The 18285-nt window shown below is 44.0% G+C and overlaps 1 protein-coding gene across 3 annotated transcripts in view; it reads left to right on the forward strand.

The window, feature by feature from the left end:
• The window catches only part of RNF13 (ring finger protein 13), a 133648-nt gene that overhangs the window by 36198 nt on the left and 79165 nt on the right, over nucleotides 1-18285 (forward strand). For 2 of the 3 annotated variants that reach the window (XM_036242884.1, XM_036242883.1), the window contains exons 3-4: nucleotides 3643-3723; nucleotides 9918-10043. In XM_036242884.1, coding sequence (XP_036098777.1) covers nucleotides 3643-3723; nucleotides 9918-10043 — 207 coding nt within the window. Of the gene's footprint in view, nucleotides 1-3642; nucleotides 3724-9917; nucleotides 10044-18285 lie in introns of those variants that run through there. The other variant, XM_036242885.1, reaches the window with a different exon arrangement.

The following is an 18285-nucleotide window of genomic DNA, read 5'->3' on the forward strand; positions in this document are numbered from 1 at the left end:
GGAGGGGAATGCAGTGTGGGGGGCGGGGACCGGGAAGGGAGGGGAATGCAGTGTGGGGGGAGGGGACCGGGAAGGGAGGGGAGTGCAGTGTAGGGGGAGGGGACCGGGAAGGGAGGGGAGTGCAGTGCGGGGGCGGGGACCGGGAAGGGAGGGGAATGCAGTGTGGGGGGCGGGGACCGGGAAGGGAGGGGAATGCAGTGTGGGGGGCGGGGACCGGGAAGGGAGGGGAGTGCAGTGTAGGGGGAGGGGACCGGGAAGGGAGGGGAGTGCAGTGTAGGGGGAGGGGACCGGGAAGGGAGGGGAGTGCAGTGCGGGGGCGGGGACCGGGAAGGGAGGGGAGTGCAGTGCGGGGGCGGGGACCGGGAAGGGAGGGGAGTGCAGTGTGGGGGCGGGGGACCGGGAAGGGAGGGGAATGCAGTGTGGGGGCGGGGACCGGGCAGGGAGGGGAGTGCAGTGCGGGGGCGGGGGACGGGAGGGGGTTGTTGCGATGGGAACCAGGACGGGGTGTGAAGACATGAAATAGGTGCAAAGGGGAACTAAAAATCCAAGCTCAGGACTTTGATGTGGTAACACAATTACCCAAAGGAAGTGAGTCAAGAGGTAGAAAATGCCAGCTGTTTCTTTAATTCAGTAAGAGCACCCCTAAAATCTGAGTGTGCAGCGATACGGAAAAGTACGCGGTGAAGAACTGACTCCAGCCCCACGTGCACAGGTACTGGGGCCCCGCCTTTGCACCCCGAGGTCGGCGAGCCGTGCTGCGTGCAGCCGGACGACTGGGTGCTGGCGGTCGGGCTCCCACGCGGGGGCTGGTTTCCCGACAGCAGTATTCGTCTGGCTGGTAGGTGGTGAGCCCGGGGCCACGGAGCCGCCGCCCCAGGCTGGTGCCGTGTCTCCGCCAGCGCCCGTCGGAGGCCGGAGGGCAGGACCGCCCCTGGGGACTTGGTTCTTCCCCGTCTTCCTTGGGCAGCGCTCGTCCCTCGGTGCTTCGGATGGAGTGGTGCTGTGAGCGCTGCTCCTCGCGTCCCTTGTCGCGTCCGTCTCTCCTCCCGTCTGCAAGGACACGTGGGATCATTTCGTAGGGTTACGTCTGGAAACAGCGCCCCGGCGTGGGCGGGGCATTGACTTCAGAGATGACAGGTTGAGCTCCCAGTGCCTTGCTAGCCCTGAGCAGCGCTGTGATCTTGATTGGAAGTAGTGTGCATCTTACATAGTTTCAGAGTCGAACAACCCCGTTTGGATGTTCTGCTGCAGCGGCTTGGCCGGGAGACGTGTCTGCAGGCGGTTGTGAGGGTCCGCGGGCAGAGCGGAGGGACGCCCCGCGGTGGGTGGACCGGCTCACACCGCCTGGGAGCGGAGAGGTCTGCAACCGAGCTAGGATCTGAGTTGAATTTAACACCTCTTTAGTCTCACTTCTCATGAAAACGGGACTGGATGAGAGACGGGGGCAGTGGGTTAAGAGCCAGGGTTCCGGGGCCAGACTGCATGGATTAAAATCCGGTTCCTCTGATTCGCTAGAGCGAGTTATTTTCAGTGTCTGTGGTCTCTAAATGAGGGTGATGGTAGCAGAGACTGATGGTGTAGGGTGGTTGTAAGGGTTAAATAAGTGAATACCTCTTAAGTGTTTAGCATGATGTCATAAATGCCCAATAATTGTTACTTTGTAAATTAAATTTAAACCTTCCGTTAAGGCTGCAGTCAAAAAGAATTGGATAAGGAAAAAGCCTTTTCAAAATCTGTGCATTAAAACTGTCATACGTGGTAATCACTGAGGATGGGATTCCAGAGAGGAGTAATTTTATTTTCTGATTCAAACATGTTAATAGTGAGCATGCTTTAATTTCAGGAGCCCAGTTGCCCCTCTAATAGTCAAGTGTGAAGCACTTTTGTACTAAAGATGTTTTCATGTCTCTTGTTCATGATAAGAACTTTTTTTTAAACAATGTCATTGTAAGAGGCAGTGTGAGACAGTCTTTATTTTGCTATTAAGAAAAGACAGAGCAATTTCAAAATGGGTCTCACTCAATAACAAAAGTGCTTCTTAGTCCTAGTGTTACAAGTACTATATGTACAAGCTAGATATTTTACTTCTGAACTTCTGGAAAAAAAAAAACCCCAGCAAGTCCCGCAGTAATAGGAAATGATACAAGAATACTTTTGTGCAGTTGTAGATTTTCCATTTCCTGATTTTAAAAGTACTTTTTAAAAAAAAGTGCTGCCAGCACACATTTGTATTTTCCTTTGGTCTATCCGTGTTGATCTAGAGTGACCTCTTTCTTTTTTTCTTTCATTCAGATTAATTTCCTTATTTTACAGTCGGGTCTTTAGCCTTGGAACGCCAGGCTGATTATTCCATCATATGAGACAAACATCCGATGAGAGGTACAGGGAACTGATGGGTGCGCTGAGGCACTTGGGATCGGGTACGAGAGGAGCAAGAACCACACTGCCCGAATCCTGTGTTCCTGCCACTAGTCTGTCCACTCTCTCTGTGCTGCATCAGCTTTCCTGGGGACCAGGCCCTGAGTCGAGGGTTAGCAAGGGGGCTTGACAGGTGAAGGTGTCGGGATCCAACCTTTGCTTGCTCTGTTAGAGAGAGTGAGATATTTGCTGCGAACACAGTTGTAACTGGCTGTTACCCTGAAGAGTTATTTATCTGGAAGCTGAAATGGGGATCACCAGTAGGTGTTTGATTTGGGGATGACATCGCCATCAGTCCTGGTGTTCCACCTAAACCATGCTTTGTGAATATTTAAGGTTTGCTTGATCCTTCCATCCTTGACTGTCTATACATACACTCTGCTTTGTCCCATTCTTTTTATCTATATTCAAAACAAGTCGTGTTCTAGTTTTTCTGGTTTTTGCCTACAGTTTGTGGCAACCATCTTAACTTCTGATGCACCATGCCATCTTTTGTCTGTGTTTCAGAAGTTACTTGTTTACTGTCTTTGCTTAGTTTCATCTATATTTTTTGTTTCTCGTCTTCTCTATAGCCGATTGAGCATTCTAAGTAATACAGCAAACTCACTTCACAATCACATTTACTGTTATCTTCTAAAAGCAGGAGAACCCTTGTTTTGTTCTGTTCCGGGAGAGGACACTGTAGCGTAGGAGTTTGTATCTATAAGGAGGGGAAAGTTGTTAAAATAGTTTTTGAATACCTTCAGTTCTCTAGATGTGTGTACTTCATTGAGCATAGAACTTTCATTGTTTAGCCTTAGATAAAAATGTTCAGATTGTATAAAAGATTACAGTGCTTTAAGAGTATGATTTGATGCTCCTTCTTCTCCTAGGGAAAAGGCATTTTTTCATAGCTAGAGCCAGAAACCCTGCAAATCTCTTCTATAAGTCAGACCCTTATAATATAGAGAAAATAAAGTGGAATACTATAAAATTATTGCTGTTGCTTAATTATTATATGAAACCAAGAGTCTAATTTAAGCAGCTGGATATGTAGTGAATTGTATCTATTCCTTGCTATTTTAGTGGATGGACGTGCATTTGCAAGGTTATTTTTCTTGTGATAAACTGTGATAATAAATCAGATTTGTGGAAATGACATCTCAAATAATTTAACAATTTTTTTGTTTTGAAATGTTATGTGTAAATTGGTTGTAACCTGATTGTTTTTAATTTTACATTTAGTATAATTTTGAAAATGTATCTCAGACGTTTGATGACCTTCCAGCAAGATTTGGTTACAGACTTCCAGCTGAAGGTTTAAAGGTAAGAAAATAGTAATATATAGTAATGGCACAAGGTATTTAATAGGTGATTTTATTGCTCTTTATTTGTTTCAAGACTGAAAGTATTTGTTACTATTTCTTATTATAAAGTCCATACATATTCATTAGTACAGGGTTTAAACTATTCAAAAGGTATGAAGAAGAAAGTGAAAATTACTTATGATTATATTATTCTGAACTAGCCACTGTTAACATTTTGGTATACAATATTTTAGACCTTTTTCCTAGGCTATGTGCCTTGCGTGTGTGTTCGTCGATGTGTGTGCATATGTATTTATGTAAATGTTTATAGATAATCTATCTGTAACACTAATAGAAACATACTACTTGGTTACCTGCCTTTTTCACTTAATCATTTACCTGGAAAATCTTTTCATGCTAATAGAGGAGGTACATTTTTATTTACAATGGCTGCGTGGTTGTACAATATCATAAAACGGGATTTTTATGATACTGAACATTGATTTATTTAATTTTTCATACTAGATATTTAGATTATCCAGTTTTTGCTATTACCAACAGTGCTACAATGAATGTCTTTGTTTTTTTGTGTGTGTTTATTTGCCTAAGGTGCTTTTCCAAATGTAGAAGACCCTTCGGTCCTCAGGCCGACACTTATAACGGCTAAGCCAAACCGCCCAGGGCATTTTTTAAAATTTATATATTAAACATTTTTTTCCTTTATTGATTTTAGAGAGAGAAGAAGGGAGAGGGAGAGAGAAAGAGAGAAACATTGGTGAGAGAGAACATCGGTTGGCCACCTCCTGCTTACCCCTCATTGGGGATTTGGACCACAACCTGGGCATGTGCCCTGACAGGGAATTGAACCAGGGACCGCATGGTACAGGGTCGACGCTCAACCAATGAGCCACACTGGCTGGGCCAGGGCCTTTTTTTTTTTTTAAATCCTGGTCTGAGGATATATGTTTATTGATTTTATAGAGGAAGGGAGAGTGAGAGAGAAAAACAGATGTGAGAGAGAAACATCAGTTGGTTGCCTCCTGTTCGCACCCTGACCGGGATCGAACCTGCAACACTTTGGAGTATGGGATGATGTTCCAACCAACTGAGCACCTGGCCAGGGCAAGGGCTTAACTTTTAACTGGTATATAACCCTGCCATCCCTCCCTAGTCAGTGCATTCCTCAGTGATGCGCAGCAAGACTTGGAAGGCGTGGCTGTCAGATTTGCAGATGGCATGGAGTTTGGGATGGTTCATATACTAATGTTTTGCCCTTGAATCTTAAAAGATAGATTACTGCCCTGGCTAGTTTCGCTCAGCGGTTAGAGCGTCGGCCTGTGGACCAGAGTCCTGGGTTCAGTTCCCACTAAGGGCACGTGCCTCGGTTGCAGTTTGTCTCCGGCCCCGGTTGGGGTCATGTGGATGGCAACCAGTTGATGTGTCTCTCACATCGATGTTTCTCTCTCTCTTCCCCCCTCTCCCTCCCGCTCTATCTGAAGATAAATGCAAAAACGTCCTCAGGTGAGGATAAAAAAAAAAAAAAGGTCACTGAAAAGAGTAGAAATGTAGCTTAATTTGTTGAAATAACTGTGATGTATTTGCCCAAAACCTAATACGGCTTTACAGTGCGTCAGAAGTATAAGGTCTGGACCAGGCTGAAGAGTCGGAGCTCAGGGAACCGTTCTCTTTACCAGGTGCGATGCTGCCCTGTTCACGAATTGTTGAATAAAGCCAATTAGATCTTGAACTTAGGTTCCTATCCGTTGTTTTATTGGTCAGATCATTTATAGTTGCAAGGTCAGTTTTTGGCTGCCAACTGAAATACAGTGAAGTTTAAGAATCAACGCAAACACTACTTTTTCTGTTACTGCCTCCTATGGTTAGAATGTTCGGCTCTGTTCTCTGCAGCTGTACTGCACGTTGCTTCTGCTTCCTGGGATTGCATGCCGCTGTGTGTGACTGGGCAGGTCACCTTCGTTAGCCTTAGATTCCTCATCTTTAAGTAGAGACGAGGAGACTAGTAGTTGCCTCATAGAGTTGCAAAGATGAACTGAGTGAAAACAAAGGTATAGCATAGGTTTGACCACAGCACCGAGTGCCATGGCTCAGCAGGTGTTAGCTGCCTGCTTGTTCTAGGTGATCCATTCCTACCTTCGGGTGTTCACCGAGACAACTGCCTCTTCTCTCCTCTTCCTGCTCCTGCGTCTACGCCCTGGTGAGGGCGTCCCTGTCGACGTCATCGCTGCGTGTGCCCTGCTTAATCTTATCGTGTAGCTTGTCACCCAGTGACCGCCGAAGGGAGGAAGGCTCAGGCTCTTTCAGCCCGAAACAGTCTTGTACGCAAAACCACTTATTGAATCATCTGTCTCCTTATGGCTTTATTAACCAGTGTGATTTATCAAGAAAAGTAATTTTTTCTAATGTTTTCTCTGATAATGCTGCAATTCTGAATACTCTCTGAAGCACTAAAGCAAAATTATGTTTGTATGATTTTTATGTGTAGATTATTTCAGTTCAAAAGTGGTCACCCAAATCACTTTGGAAAACCGCCTGGTAGTGTTTACTAATGCTCAGTCCCCTGTGGTCCGGCTGGATATCCTGTGGCTCTGCTGCTGTACACACTTCACAGATGCATGCATGTGTTCGTGAAAAGACTTGTGCTAGGATGTTCATAACACTACTGTTTGAAGTAGCCCCTACCTGGGAATGCTCGTCAGTTATAGAATAAGTTTTGGCATATTCACACAATGTAATATTGTGTAGAAATGAAAATAAAACATCTACCAAGTATATCTCAACAGTATGGTTGCTCAACAGTAGAGTTGAATCTCACAAATATGGTACTGAGAGAAAAATCTAAAAGACCAGTTACTATACTGCATGGTTCTGTTTGTGTTCAGTGTCAGTATGGCCCAAACTAACCTAAGCTCTTAGAAGTTCAGCAGGGACACTGGGGGTTGAGTTGGGGAGTAGTGGATGGCAGGGAGGGTGAAGGGAAGTTCTGGGGTGATGTTCACGTTCTGTGTCCTGATCCAGGTGTGTCAGTTTGTGAGAACTCTTCGAGCTGAACAGTTATATTTTGTGTAGTTTGCTTTATATATAGTCATAGAAGCTTTTAAAGATCAGCATGTCAATGTATTGTAAACTTGCTGCATTATGCATTTAATGATAATTGAGGTGCTAGTCTCGATGCACCATTTTCGCCCAGCACCTTGTTTAATGGTCAGAGAATCACAGCAGTAAAGGGAGAGGTGGGCATCGGCTTCTGCGTCTCCTAGGCGTGGGCAGTAGCTTGGCCCCGGCGTGTTGGCACACGGCACTCCTGTCAAGGTGGAGCTGAGCACGGTTCTTGATCGTGGGGCCAGCATCCTTTTGATGAGGGAGGGTTGGCCGAGAGGGGACACCAGGCACATGGACCTGGCTCGAGGCAGCACCCTCTTGGCCACTCGTATTCAAGAGACTTCTGCCAATGAAATGACAGAGCCATTCATTACCTCACAGACTTTGTGGGTGAAAGGAGGGAAATTTGTTATTAGTTAAAGTGACTCACATCTGAGAGAGGAATAGGAATTAGTATGCTATTTTAAGAAGTTATTTTTTAGCATAGTGAAAAGGAAAGATAAGACCTGTTTTTTTAAGAATTCAATTTTTCACTAATGCTTATAATTTTTGTACTTTTAGATTATGCGTATTTTTATACATTTTAAGTTTAAAAATAATACATGCCACCCTGGTTGGGTGTCTCAGTTGGTTGGAGTGTTGTCTCGTACACCAAAAGGTCACGGGTTTGATTCCTGGTTCGGGCACGTACCTAGGTTTCGGGTTTGATCCCTGCTCAGGGCACGTACAACAGGTGGCTGATGGATGTTTCTCTCTCACATCGATGTTTCTCTCTCCCCCCCTCCCTTCTTACCCATCTCACTCTCTCCCTTTCCCCCTTCCTCTCTTTCTAAAATCAATGTAAAAAAGTCCTCCTCTGAGGATTTAAAAAAAACCTTTTTTTTTTTTTCTTTATCCTCACCCTTTTTTTACCCCATGTTTTAACATCTCTGAAATTGGGATGTCTTTCAATTGATGTCCACCAGGTGGCAGTCATGAAGGAGGTGCCATCTCCAGGGCCTGGGGAATTTGGCCTTAGCTGCTCATGTTTTCTTCACTTTAGTTGAGTTATATGCCTTCGTTGTACTACACAGGTTCAGCTTAATTGCTGTTATAAGTGTCCTGGGAAGAACTGTATGTACTGTGTGATCTGACTTGAAAGCAGAAAGTCTGTGTACGCATATAGGTGCGGAAAAGGCAGCAGTGTCCATTTAACCTGAGTGAAATAAATGTGCATCGTCGGAATGATAAAAGCCAAATGCTTTATGGAGTGTAGAAGGGCAGCCACTTTTTGTGGAAGGTGTGCTGCATTGTATTCCTGAAACAGGTGCAAAGCATCCCCTGTACAAGCTAAGCAGTGAAACTTAGGGCCCGAGGACTCGCAGGCCCGGGGAACGGATGGTTGGTGTGACACCAGCCACAGAGACTCTTGTTAAGGCAGAGTGTCATAGGGTTAATTCTTCATGTCTTTTTACAAGTGATGTAATGAATCTGATCCTCTTTACGCATTTATTCAGTGTTTTACATCTGTTGACAGTCATTTGGTTTTTTGTTTTAATCTGTTAATATAACATCAGTAAGTAACATTAATATAGTAACATTTTATATTAATAAATGACATTAATATAACATAACGTATTAATGATATATGTATTATAATAACATAACCCTTTCTAGTAATACTTTTTCTGATGTCAAATCATCCTGTGGTTCCGGAAAAGCAACTTACTATTTTCTTTTTACATTAATAATTATGTTGTGGACATCTTTTCAATTTAATGTATATAGATTTACCTCATTCCTTTTAATGGCTTAATTTTTTAAATTTTATGAATATGTTATAAATTTTAAATGGCTGCCATATTGATGTGCATGGTTTCAAGTTTTTGCTATTAAAATGTAGCAGAGATCATCTTTCTATATATGCCAACGGTTCTCAACCTGTGGGTCGCGACCCCTTTGGGGGTCGAACGAGCCTTTCACAGGGTCACCTAAGACATAACAGTAGCAAAATTACAGTTATGAAGTAGCAACGAAAATAATCTTATGGTTGGGGGTTCCCATAGCATGAGGAGCTGTGTTAAAGGGCCACGGCATCAGGAAGGTTGAGAACCCCTGAATGCCTTTAGTCACTGAGGCTAGTGTTTCTACAGAAAAAGTTTCTAGAACTTGTGTGCATTTTCATTGTTTGCTAGCATAAAAGAAATTTAAAGGTTCATTTTAAATAAATAAGTACATGATTGAGACCATTAAAAAGTTAATTTTAAAAAAGCATTTGCTTTCCCTGGCTGGTTTGGCGCGGCGGGTAGAGCACTGGCCCTCCACTGAAGGGTCGCAGGTTCGACTCCTGGTCGAGGGCATGTTCCTGGGTTACAGGTTCGATCTCTGGCCCCAGTCAAGGTTGTTGGGGGGCAACCAGTTGCTGTATCACTCTCACATCGATGTTTGTCTCTCCCCCTCCCTCCCTTCCACTCTATCTCTGTCTCAGATCAATGGAAAAATATTCTCCAGTGAGGATTAAAAAAAATTAAAAACACAGTATTTGCTTGGTTCAGAAATGTCAGTCATTGTTGGGAAATATACCAACATGCTAATAGTGATTGTCTTCAGGTATGGGCTTATGTGTGTTTAAAAAACTTTAACAACAAAAACAGAACTACTTACAAAACTAAATGCTGCCCTGGCCAGTTTGGCACAGTGGTTAGAGCGCTGGCCTGAGGACCAGAGTCACTGGTTCGATTGCCGTCAAGGCCATGTGCCTGGGCTGCGGTTCATCCCCGGCCCTGGTCAGGGCCGTGCTGGAGGCAGCCGATGGATGAGTCTCTCTCACGTCGATGGTTCTCTCTCTCTCCCTCCCACTGTGTGTAGAGATAGATGGGAAAATATCCTCAGGTGAGGAGTAAAAAAACAAACAAAACTAAATACTTATGAAACCCAGTACTTAGAAGTTCTGGGGTTGTGAGCAGTTGGAGGGTGGGAACTGTTGTTTTGCCAGATAATTCGTCTAGCATAATGCAGAACACATGAAATAAGTTCAAACGATGTTTATAGAAGCAAGTTGAATTGATTTTTTTGAGTTTAACAGAGAAGAACTCACTACCAATTCTTTTTCAGGGTTTTTTGATAAACTCGAAGCCGGAGAACGCCTGTGAGCCGATAGTGCCCCCCCCACTGAAGGACAACTCGTCCGGCACGTTCATCGTGTTGATCAGGAGACTCGACTGTAACTTCGATGTAAAGGTAATGTTTGCTTTTTTATTTTTTGGTTAATGTTTGTTTAGTATCTTAAATGCTCTCTTGTTTAGGAAAGTTTACACTGTTTATTCGGATTAAAAAACGAAAGGAGTGACGACAGAAGGAGGCAGTGAAGTACAACATTCAGGAGCAGGGTTACGTGTCTCATTGATTTGCTACAAAATTCATTTGAAGCTTTTAGCAGACAGTACCAAGAGGAAGACGCGTCGGTTTCATGATTCCCAGTTGTAGTAATATTGGCAACAAACACATTGACTAGGATATAATAAGTACTGTTGGGTCTGGGAGTTTCCAGGTGGCGGTTGGGCATCTTTGAACCATGGTTGAGTAGCGGAATCTTGCTTATTCTAATCTAGGAATGGAAATAGTAACCTTTAGTTCTCTGTCTTCACCCTTCTACGACACCGGGTCCGTAAGTGGTGACGTTGGATTCCTCTCTGTGGAAGCGGCTCTGTTCCCCGCGCACAGTCTCTCTCCGAGTGGCTGAGCTGGCAGCTCAGGGAACGGAATTCGCGCCAGTGCGCCCCGCCCCGCGCCAGTGCTCCCGGTGCCAGTGCTCCCCGCCCCGCGCCATTGCTCCCCGTGCCAGTGCTCCCCGCCCCGCTCCAGTGCTCCCCGCCCCGCGCCATTGCTCCCCGTGCCAGTGCTCCCCGCCCCGCTCCAGTGCACCCCGCCCCGCGCCAGTGCTCCCGGTGTCAGTGCTCCCCGCCCCGCGCCATTGCTCCCCGTGCCAGTGCTCCCCGCCCCGCTCCAGTGCTCCCTGCCCCGCGCCATTGCTCCCCGTGCCAGTGCTCCCCGCCCCGCTCCAGTGCACCCCGCCCCGCGCCAGTGCTCCCCGTGCCAGTGCTCCCCGCCCCGCTCCAGTGCTCCCCACCCCGCTCCAGTGCTCCCTGCCCCGCGCCAGTGCTCCCCGTGCCAGTGCTCCCCGCCCCGCTCCAGTGCACCCCGCCCCGCGCCAGTGCGCCCCGCACCAGTGCTGCTCCGTGGGGTTTTGATATTTTTTTTTATCCTCACCGAGGACATTTTTCCATTTTTTGTTCAGATAGAGTGAGAGGGAGAGAGAGAGAGAGAAACATCGATGTGAAAGGGACACATCGAGTGGCTGCCACCCGCATGACCAACCAGGGCCGGGGACAAACTGCAACCGAAGTACGTGCCCTTAGCGGGAACTGAACCCGGGTCTCTCCGGACCGCAGGCCGACGCTCTAACCACTGAGCCAAACCGGCCAGGGCTCTCCATTGCTTTTAAATGGAAAATAAACGAAGAGTTTCAAGTAGATTCCCTGCTCTTCAGAGCCTTTGCATTGCTCATAGTAGTTTGAATTTAAAACATTTTAGGATTTGATCCAGAACTAAGCTATAGTAATTATAGACTGTTCCGACAAAATTAAATATTATTTGATCGTTAATTTTTGCCTCTAAAAAATAAAAAATAAACTAAATGCTGATCCCAAGCTTCATTATACTATTATGCCATGTAATTTTTGGCTCAGTTCAGTCTTCGGTAACTAGAAACCAGAATACCTTTATTTTTACTTTTTTTTAACTTTCTGTTTTAGGTGGGGATGAGAGGTGTCACTGCACAGTTTAGGGAAGTACTGTCATTGAACATTTATTCTTGAGGGTGGAAACCCAGTCCAGGAATGTAGGGAGACTGGTGAGTCGTTAGTGGGTCCTCGTCGTTTGAGCACTTCTCCTGGGGTTTATGGTTGATTCCATCTCATCTCTTTCCGCTCGTCACCTACTCCAAGTGTCTAGCTCGCCGTGCCTTGCTCACCGCACCTTTGTGCCTTTACCCCTGCTGTTCTCTGTCCGAGGTCTCTGTCCGGACGACCTTCCCCCCGTTTCTGCCTGTCGTCGAAGCGCTGAGGGCGTGCGTCCCCTGGAGCCTGCTCTCCTTCTGCCCAGTCTGGCGGAGGGGGTCATTCCGGCTCCGAGCTCCGCCCTTCCCCTTGTAAATACTTCTCATTGCCCTTTTAATTATATACAGTTCACTTCTGTGAGCTTAGAGTTCACGTTTTACTTATATTTATATTTCTTGTTTGTATCATAGTGCATGGTAGGAGAGAGCAGGAAAGATTTGTTAAATCAAACTGTGTGGTATAGATAAACCTTCTACTTATGTGTATAAATTATTCTCTAAAAACACGTACTTGTAAAAAGCATGTAAAAACGTTTCAATTTAGATTTCTCATCTTTAAAAGGAAAATGTTAAAAAATGTCCCATTATTCCTCACTGTGTAGTACCATTGGTGTCAGGTTGATCGAAGGTAACGATGGCAGAGATGCTGACGGTGACAGGTGCGGGGTCTCACCGCCGCCGTCTGCAGGCCAGGGAGCCGGGAAGCCAGTGCTGTGGTTCAGTCCGAGGGCCTGAGCCCGCGGCTGATGCCGTGAGTCCTGGAGTCCCGAGGCCGGGAGACGACTGCGCTGTTACTCTAGCTCATCTCCAGAGGGAATTTGTCCTCCCTTTGCTCTTTGTTTCTTTGGGCCCTCCTGGAGCTGGATGCTGGCCACCCACACTGGTGAACACTGTTCTTTACTTGTTCTACTGAATCCGGTGCCACTGTCTTCCAGAACCCCCTCACAGACACCCCCAAAGTAACGTTATGTGAGCTGCCTAGTCATTTCTTAGCTCAATCAACCTGACATGTAAAATAAACCATTACACTGACTTTTCAGAAGCTGAATTATTGGCTGATAAGTCACGTTGTGATATGGTTACTCATTGTCAGTAGATGTGTGAAATTTCTGGCTTGGCTTATAAAAAACAGTTCAAGTTATACCAGTGCACAGGAATAAAATATGTTTCATAAATAGAATATCAAGGGGAGTGAATTGATAAGAATAAATTCATCATGATCACTAGAAAAACAACTGGAATCTCATCCCAGAGAGAATTTTCTGTCTCAGGCTAGTCCCTGGTAGACAGACTTCTCGCTTCCTTAGTAGCAATCTTCCCATCAGAACTCATAGCGGCATTTTCTGGGCGTTCAAATTGAGGGTTCCATGCAGTTTTGTAGCAGGGATGTTGTGGAACCTAATTATTTACAATTTAGATATTCTACTTTTTTTTGAATTGCAAATAGCTCTTTGTGGATAATAAATAGTGGTTCATTTATATATTACAATTTTTTATGAATGCATTGACTTAAGAAAACAGAAAAACAACTCATTTCCTTTTTCCTGATGTAGCAAACTGTGATTGAGTATAGAGAAAAGCTTAATTCAGCACCACACAGAATGCTGCGGTTGGTAGTGTTGCAAGATTATTTTTTTTTGCCATTCTTCCTATCCAAAGTGACGCCTAAATTATCTCAAATAAATGAGAATTGGCTCTGTTTTACAAAGCTGTCCTTGGAGAGAGGGACCCTTTTCCTTGAAGATAGCAGAAGAGAAGAGAAAGAAATAAAATTTTATCAAGATATTTCAAATGATTAATGGTAGTGCATATTCCAGGGTTTTACTTTTTGTAAACTCTTTAGATTTTCTTTGAAGATGAAATAAGACATCTCTTATTTCTTCCGTAAAAGTAAGTGAAATGCAAGTCACGTGCTAAAAATAATGGAAATGGCAGGTTAGAAACTATTCCAAGTGTTCTGTGGCTAGAGGCAGCAGAGGTGACCAAGTAAGACAGCAGGCGCATGCTCTTTTGAAGGTGGAGAATTGCACTGTTGTGACATTCTGAAATAAAGAAAGCACTTTTTTTTTTAACTCTCTGTCGGGAGAAGCACGGCTGAGCCTTTTAATTTATCTTGCCCTGAAGAGATGCAGCTGAGCGCGTGTTCAGAAGCAGTGTTTGGCCACAGGGGGTGACCAGAAGCCCAGCGAGAAGTATTGATGACGTGCCAGGGTTATTCTAAAACAGTCACTTCGACGTACACTGAGAAAAACCATATCCTCCGAAAAATAAAGCTCTTTAGAGGAAAAGCAAAATAATGTCACTTTGTTTATCTTTGAAAAATGCTGTTCTTTACTGTGACAAAATATAATTATTTGGAAGTATTTGTTTGGGTGAGTGTTTGAAGTTAAAGAAACATTGCTGGCTCTTTGGTAAATAAATTAAGGCTAGATTAAATATTTTAATTAGAAAAATGACTTTTTAGCATTCTGAGGCAGATAGTCCTCAGGAGATTCATATTCCTCACTTGTATCCCAGTGAGAAATATGCCATTTAAACATTTTTGTAAATAGTTATTTCATGAACATTAAAATAATCACATAAAATGTAACTTTTCAAAATTGCAAACTTCTGCGTTTACAACGAAATAAAGATTGGTGGTGTCCGTCCGTTGCCCTCCTCGTCCAGTGCAGACTCAGCTGTTCCTCGTAGTCGGTTTCCTCTGAACTGGACCCTGCGGAAGCTTGTACACGGCGTGTGCCGTGCATGTGCTCCCGAATCCCGTCGGCATCTCCTGCTCTACAGTCGTCTGTGAAAACTGCAGCTGCAGAGCCACCTGGGCCTTTGTCAAGGGGCTGGAAGGACAGATTCTTCCCTTCACTCTGGGCGGGGGCGGCCATGGATGGGGTGCAATTTGGATTGTAGATCATAAGGAATATGTTCATATTCATCTTCTGTGGGGATGTGACTTTTACAAAACTTGGCTGGGGTACAAGCCCCCACTTTACCTCACTTCCGACTCTCAAGTCACATGTGTACGTCCCCACACATGCTGAGCAGTCTCCCCTGCCTTGGATCTGACTGTGTCCTTCAGCTGTGATGTCCCCTCTGCTTGTCTGTCTGGGAAAGCTGACTTTTAGGTCTAAGGTGAGGTATCTTCTCCTGATTTCCTCCGAGGCAGAAGAGTCCGCCCCTCCTCTCTATCCCATGTCAGTCTCGGGAGAGAAGAACGTGTTTGAGACTCTATAGTTCTAGTGCCTAATACAGTGTGTGGTACCGGTAGACGACTGATAAATATTTGCTGAATGAACTAATTTAGAAGACCCCGAGGGCTTATAATGAAATGTAAGTGGGTTAGGGAATAAACAACATCAGAACCTTCTATTGGCTTCATGTGCATTTTCCTTCATGCTCTTGAGTATTTCTAAATCTAGATAGTCTTCTCGCCCACAAACATTTTTCTCTAGGTCCAAAAGTTTTATGGGAATTACAAAAAATTACCATGAGCTTTTTTTTGTGGATTATTTGGCTAAGTTGATAATAATAAATAATAACCTCCCCCCAAAAAAACGATGTTTATCTTACAAATAGTCCCCCAGTTTTCCTTTCTAGGGTTACCTTTCCTTACCCTCTCCCAGGCCTCCTGGTGGGTGCCTCGCATGGTATCTCCAGAACCGCACTTGTATGTTAGTGGTGCTCATCAGGTGAATATGACCTCGAGTGGAAATTAGCCTCTGCAAATGATCTGAAAGTCATTTAATGTCATTATTTAATTTTTCTTACTCTTCTCTATATTCCTACAAAGTAATGTATAGCCTTTGTTATTAATCTACTTCAGAATTATGTTTAAAAGATCCCAATAAAGAATGTGTTCAAGGATATTTGGTGGATGGAAACGTTTCTACCCATATATGGTTCAAACAGCTTTGTGCTACTAGTTAATTTGCTCATTTGTTTCTTTCTTCCACCTTTTAATTGATAAACATATCTGTATTTTGATAACTTGGTTTCTTTATACACAAATTTATTTAATATTAAAACAACAAAGGGAAATTCTTTTTTTTTTTTTTTTTAAATTAGGAAAGTAATATTCAATGCAAGAAAAAAGCTGAAAAATAGTAAATTACATGTACTTTACCCTAATCCAGTGAACAGTGTTATTCCGGTAACTTCATTTACATATCTCTTCCCCACACATTCTTTTGCTTCAAAATCAAGATATTCAGATTACTCAGATACACTATAAATACTGAGTGTCTAATTAAGGAAGCAAGATGGGGTTTAAAAGAAGAGGGAAAGACGACTTTCGTCATTGAACTTACGTTACTAAGGATGATATGTCGCCAGAGCCCGCATTGTGTTCTGTGGAGTAGCTGCCCTCAGCACGGCCTCCAGGGACACTGAAACAACGCGGGGACGGGTGTGGGGACGGGATTCTCTAGGCCGCAGCCTCGGGTTGCTAGGACAGCCCGACCCAGCGCACACAGCAGGGTGGTCGCAAGAGGGCAGGCCCCCAGACCACACAGTACCTGTGTCACGCGCGGTGTGTGTGTGGCTAATGACCTTTTTGTGTTTTGAGACATAGCATGCACAGAAAAAGTATTTGTAATGTATGTGTATACAGTTTATAGTAAAATGAATATCAGTACTCACTACTCTGCTTACTTATTCATGTTAATTAAACTTGTTAATCTTCAACCAGTCCAACTTAAAGACTTAGGTAACGTCTTCATCTTTTAGGTTTTATTAATATACAGATCATGTTAAGTTAGTATTAACATCTTATCTTCATGAGGGAGTTTCCTATATGTAGCATTTTTACAATAATTTCAAGTGTTTTAATAAAGTGATGCTAATTGTTCCATAAAGTGATTGCTCATTAAAGCAGCTCATTTATGGTCTTGTGTTTGAAAAGGCTCGTGACGGGAAACTTTTGCCAAGGCCAGAACAAGCCTCAGCAGTACACTGTGCGTCTCCTGCTTCTTTACGTAGATTCTTTTCTTTTTGCTCCATAATATTTCTTTTCTTTTCCTCTCGCTTGATTCTAGCCTAGAAAACTCATGGGTATGTCTTTTCTTTCTTCAGCTGCTTTGGAGCTGAGCATTTACTACAGAGCCTACGACACGTGTAATCAGAGACCTGCCACTGGGTGGCGCTGAGCATCCCAGTTCTCACTAACTTGCTCCATCAGTTATTTTTCAAGTTCAAGATGAGTCCCTGTCTTTAGGTGGAAATTCCCACTGGGCTGATAGCAAGTTCAGAGAGTTATTCTTCTGCTGCACAAAACGTTCTTCCATCAAGCTTAATTTACAGTGGTGGGTGGGTAAGGTGGAGCTTCTGCTGCGTTAGGGTGAGAAATAATTCAGATTTGATTGGATATGAATCCTATCAGTAACCAAAATAATGTGAACTTAGATTCTTGATTTTAATATGCATGTTGATATACACAGGTAACTAGAGAATGTTAGATGGATACCTTTGTTAAACTTAAATTACAATTCTGAAAATTAAATATTTGGCAGCTTTTAACTAATGTAGTTTATTTGAACTAATATAGTTAATTATAAAGTAAAAGTTTTTTGTTTAAGCATCTTTACTTCAAACTAATAACATACATCAGAAGTAGCTGCACATAAAGGTTTATTTGGGTTTTCTGATTGTGACTGATGGGGAAAAAGAGATAATTTTTAGTTTTAATCTTTGGACTACTCATGTGCCAGATACAGAATTAAAAGTTCATTGGAAACAGCCACATTCAAAGACCTGCAAATGAATGACTTTGATTTTGTGATGCTATGTGGCAGAATATTACTGTTGCAGTAAGTGGAAAAGTAAAAGTCTCTTTTCTGACTGCGTACAACCTGCAGAACATGAACAGCCCACTGCGTGAGTGGGTTTCAGACTTTCTGACTGCAGCCCATGTGAGACATTTATTTTCACTTGTGCTCTGGTATATCACAACTCCCAGCCTATAATAAAGTTTCACGAATCGGTACTTTCCTCTACTACCTGTGGTACTCTGGTGTATGAATGTTGATTTTACTTAAAAGATCACCAAGGTTCACTAATTTATTTTGTAACCCACAATTTTAATCCACCCATATATTTATTATACTAAAAAAAATTTTTTTTGTCCTTACTCGAGGACATTTTTGCATTTGTCATCAGACAGAGTGGGAGGGAGGGGGAGAGAGAGACAGAGAGAAACATCGATGTGATAGAGCCACATCTACTGGTTGCCTCCCGCATGACCCCTACTGGGCCGGGGCCGAACTGTGCTCTTGAGCTGAATCGAACCTGAGACTCATTGGTCCGCGGGCCAACGTCTAACCGCTGAGCCAAACTGGCCAGGACCTTAATTGATTTTTAAAGTTTTAAGGATTCGCCCTGGCCGGTTTGGCTCAGCGGTTAGAGCGTCGACCTGCGGTCCTGAGAGACCCGGGTTCGGTTCCCGCTAGGGGCACGTACCTCGGTTGCAGTTTGTCCCTGGCCCTGGTCGGTCGTGTGGGTGGCAGCCACTCGATGTGTCCCTTTCACTTCAATGTTTCCCTCTCTCTCTCTGTTCCTCTCTCTCCCTCCCACTCTATCTGAACAAAAAATGGAAAA

The sequence above is a fragment of the Molossus molossus genome, unplaced genomic scaffold, assembly GCF_014108415.1.
Source record: "Molossus molossus isolate mMolMol1 unplaced genomic scaffold, mMolMol1.p scaffold_m16_p_5, whole genome shotgun sequence".
In the NCBI taxonomy this organism is placed as follows: Eukaryota; Metazoa; Chordata; class Mammalia; order Chiroptera; family Molossidae; genus Molossus; species Molossus molossus.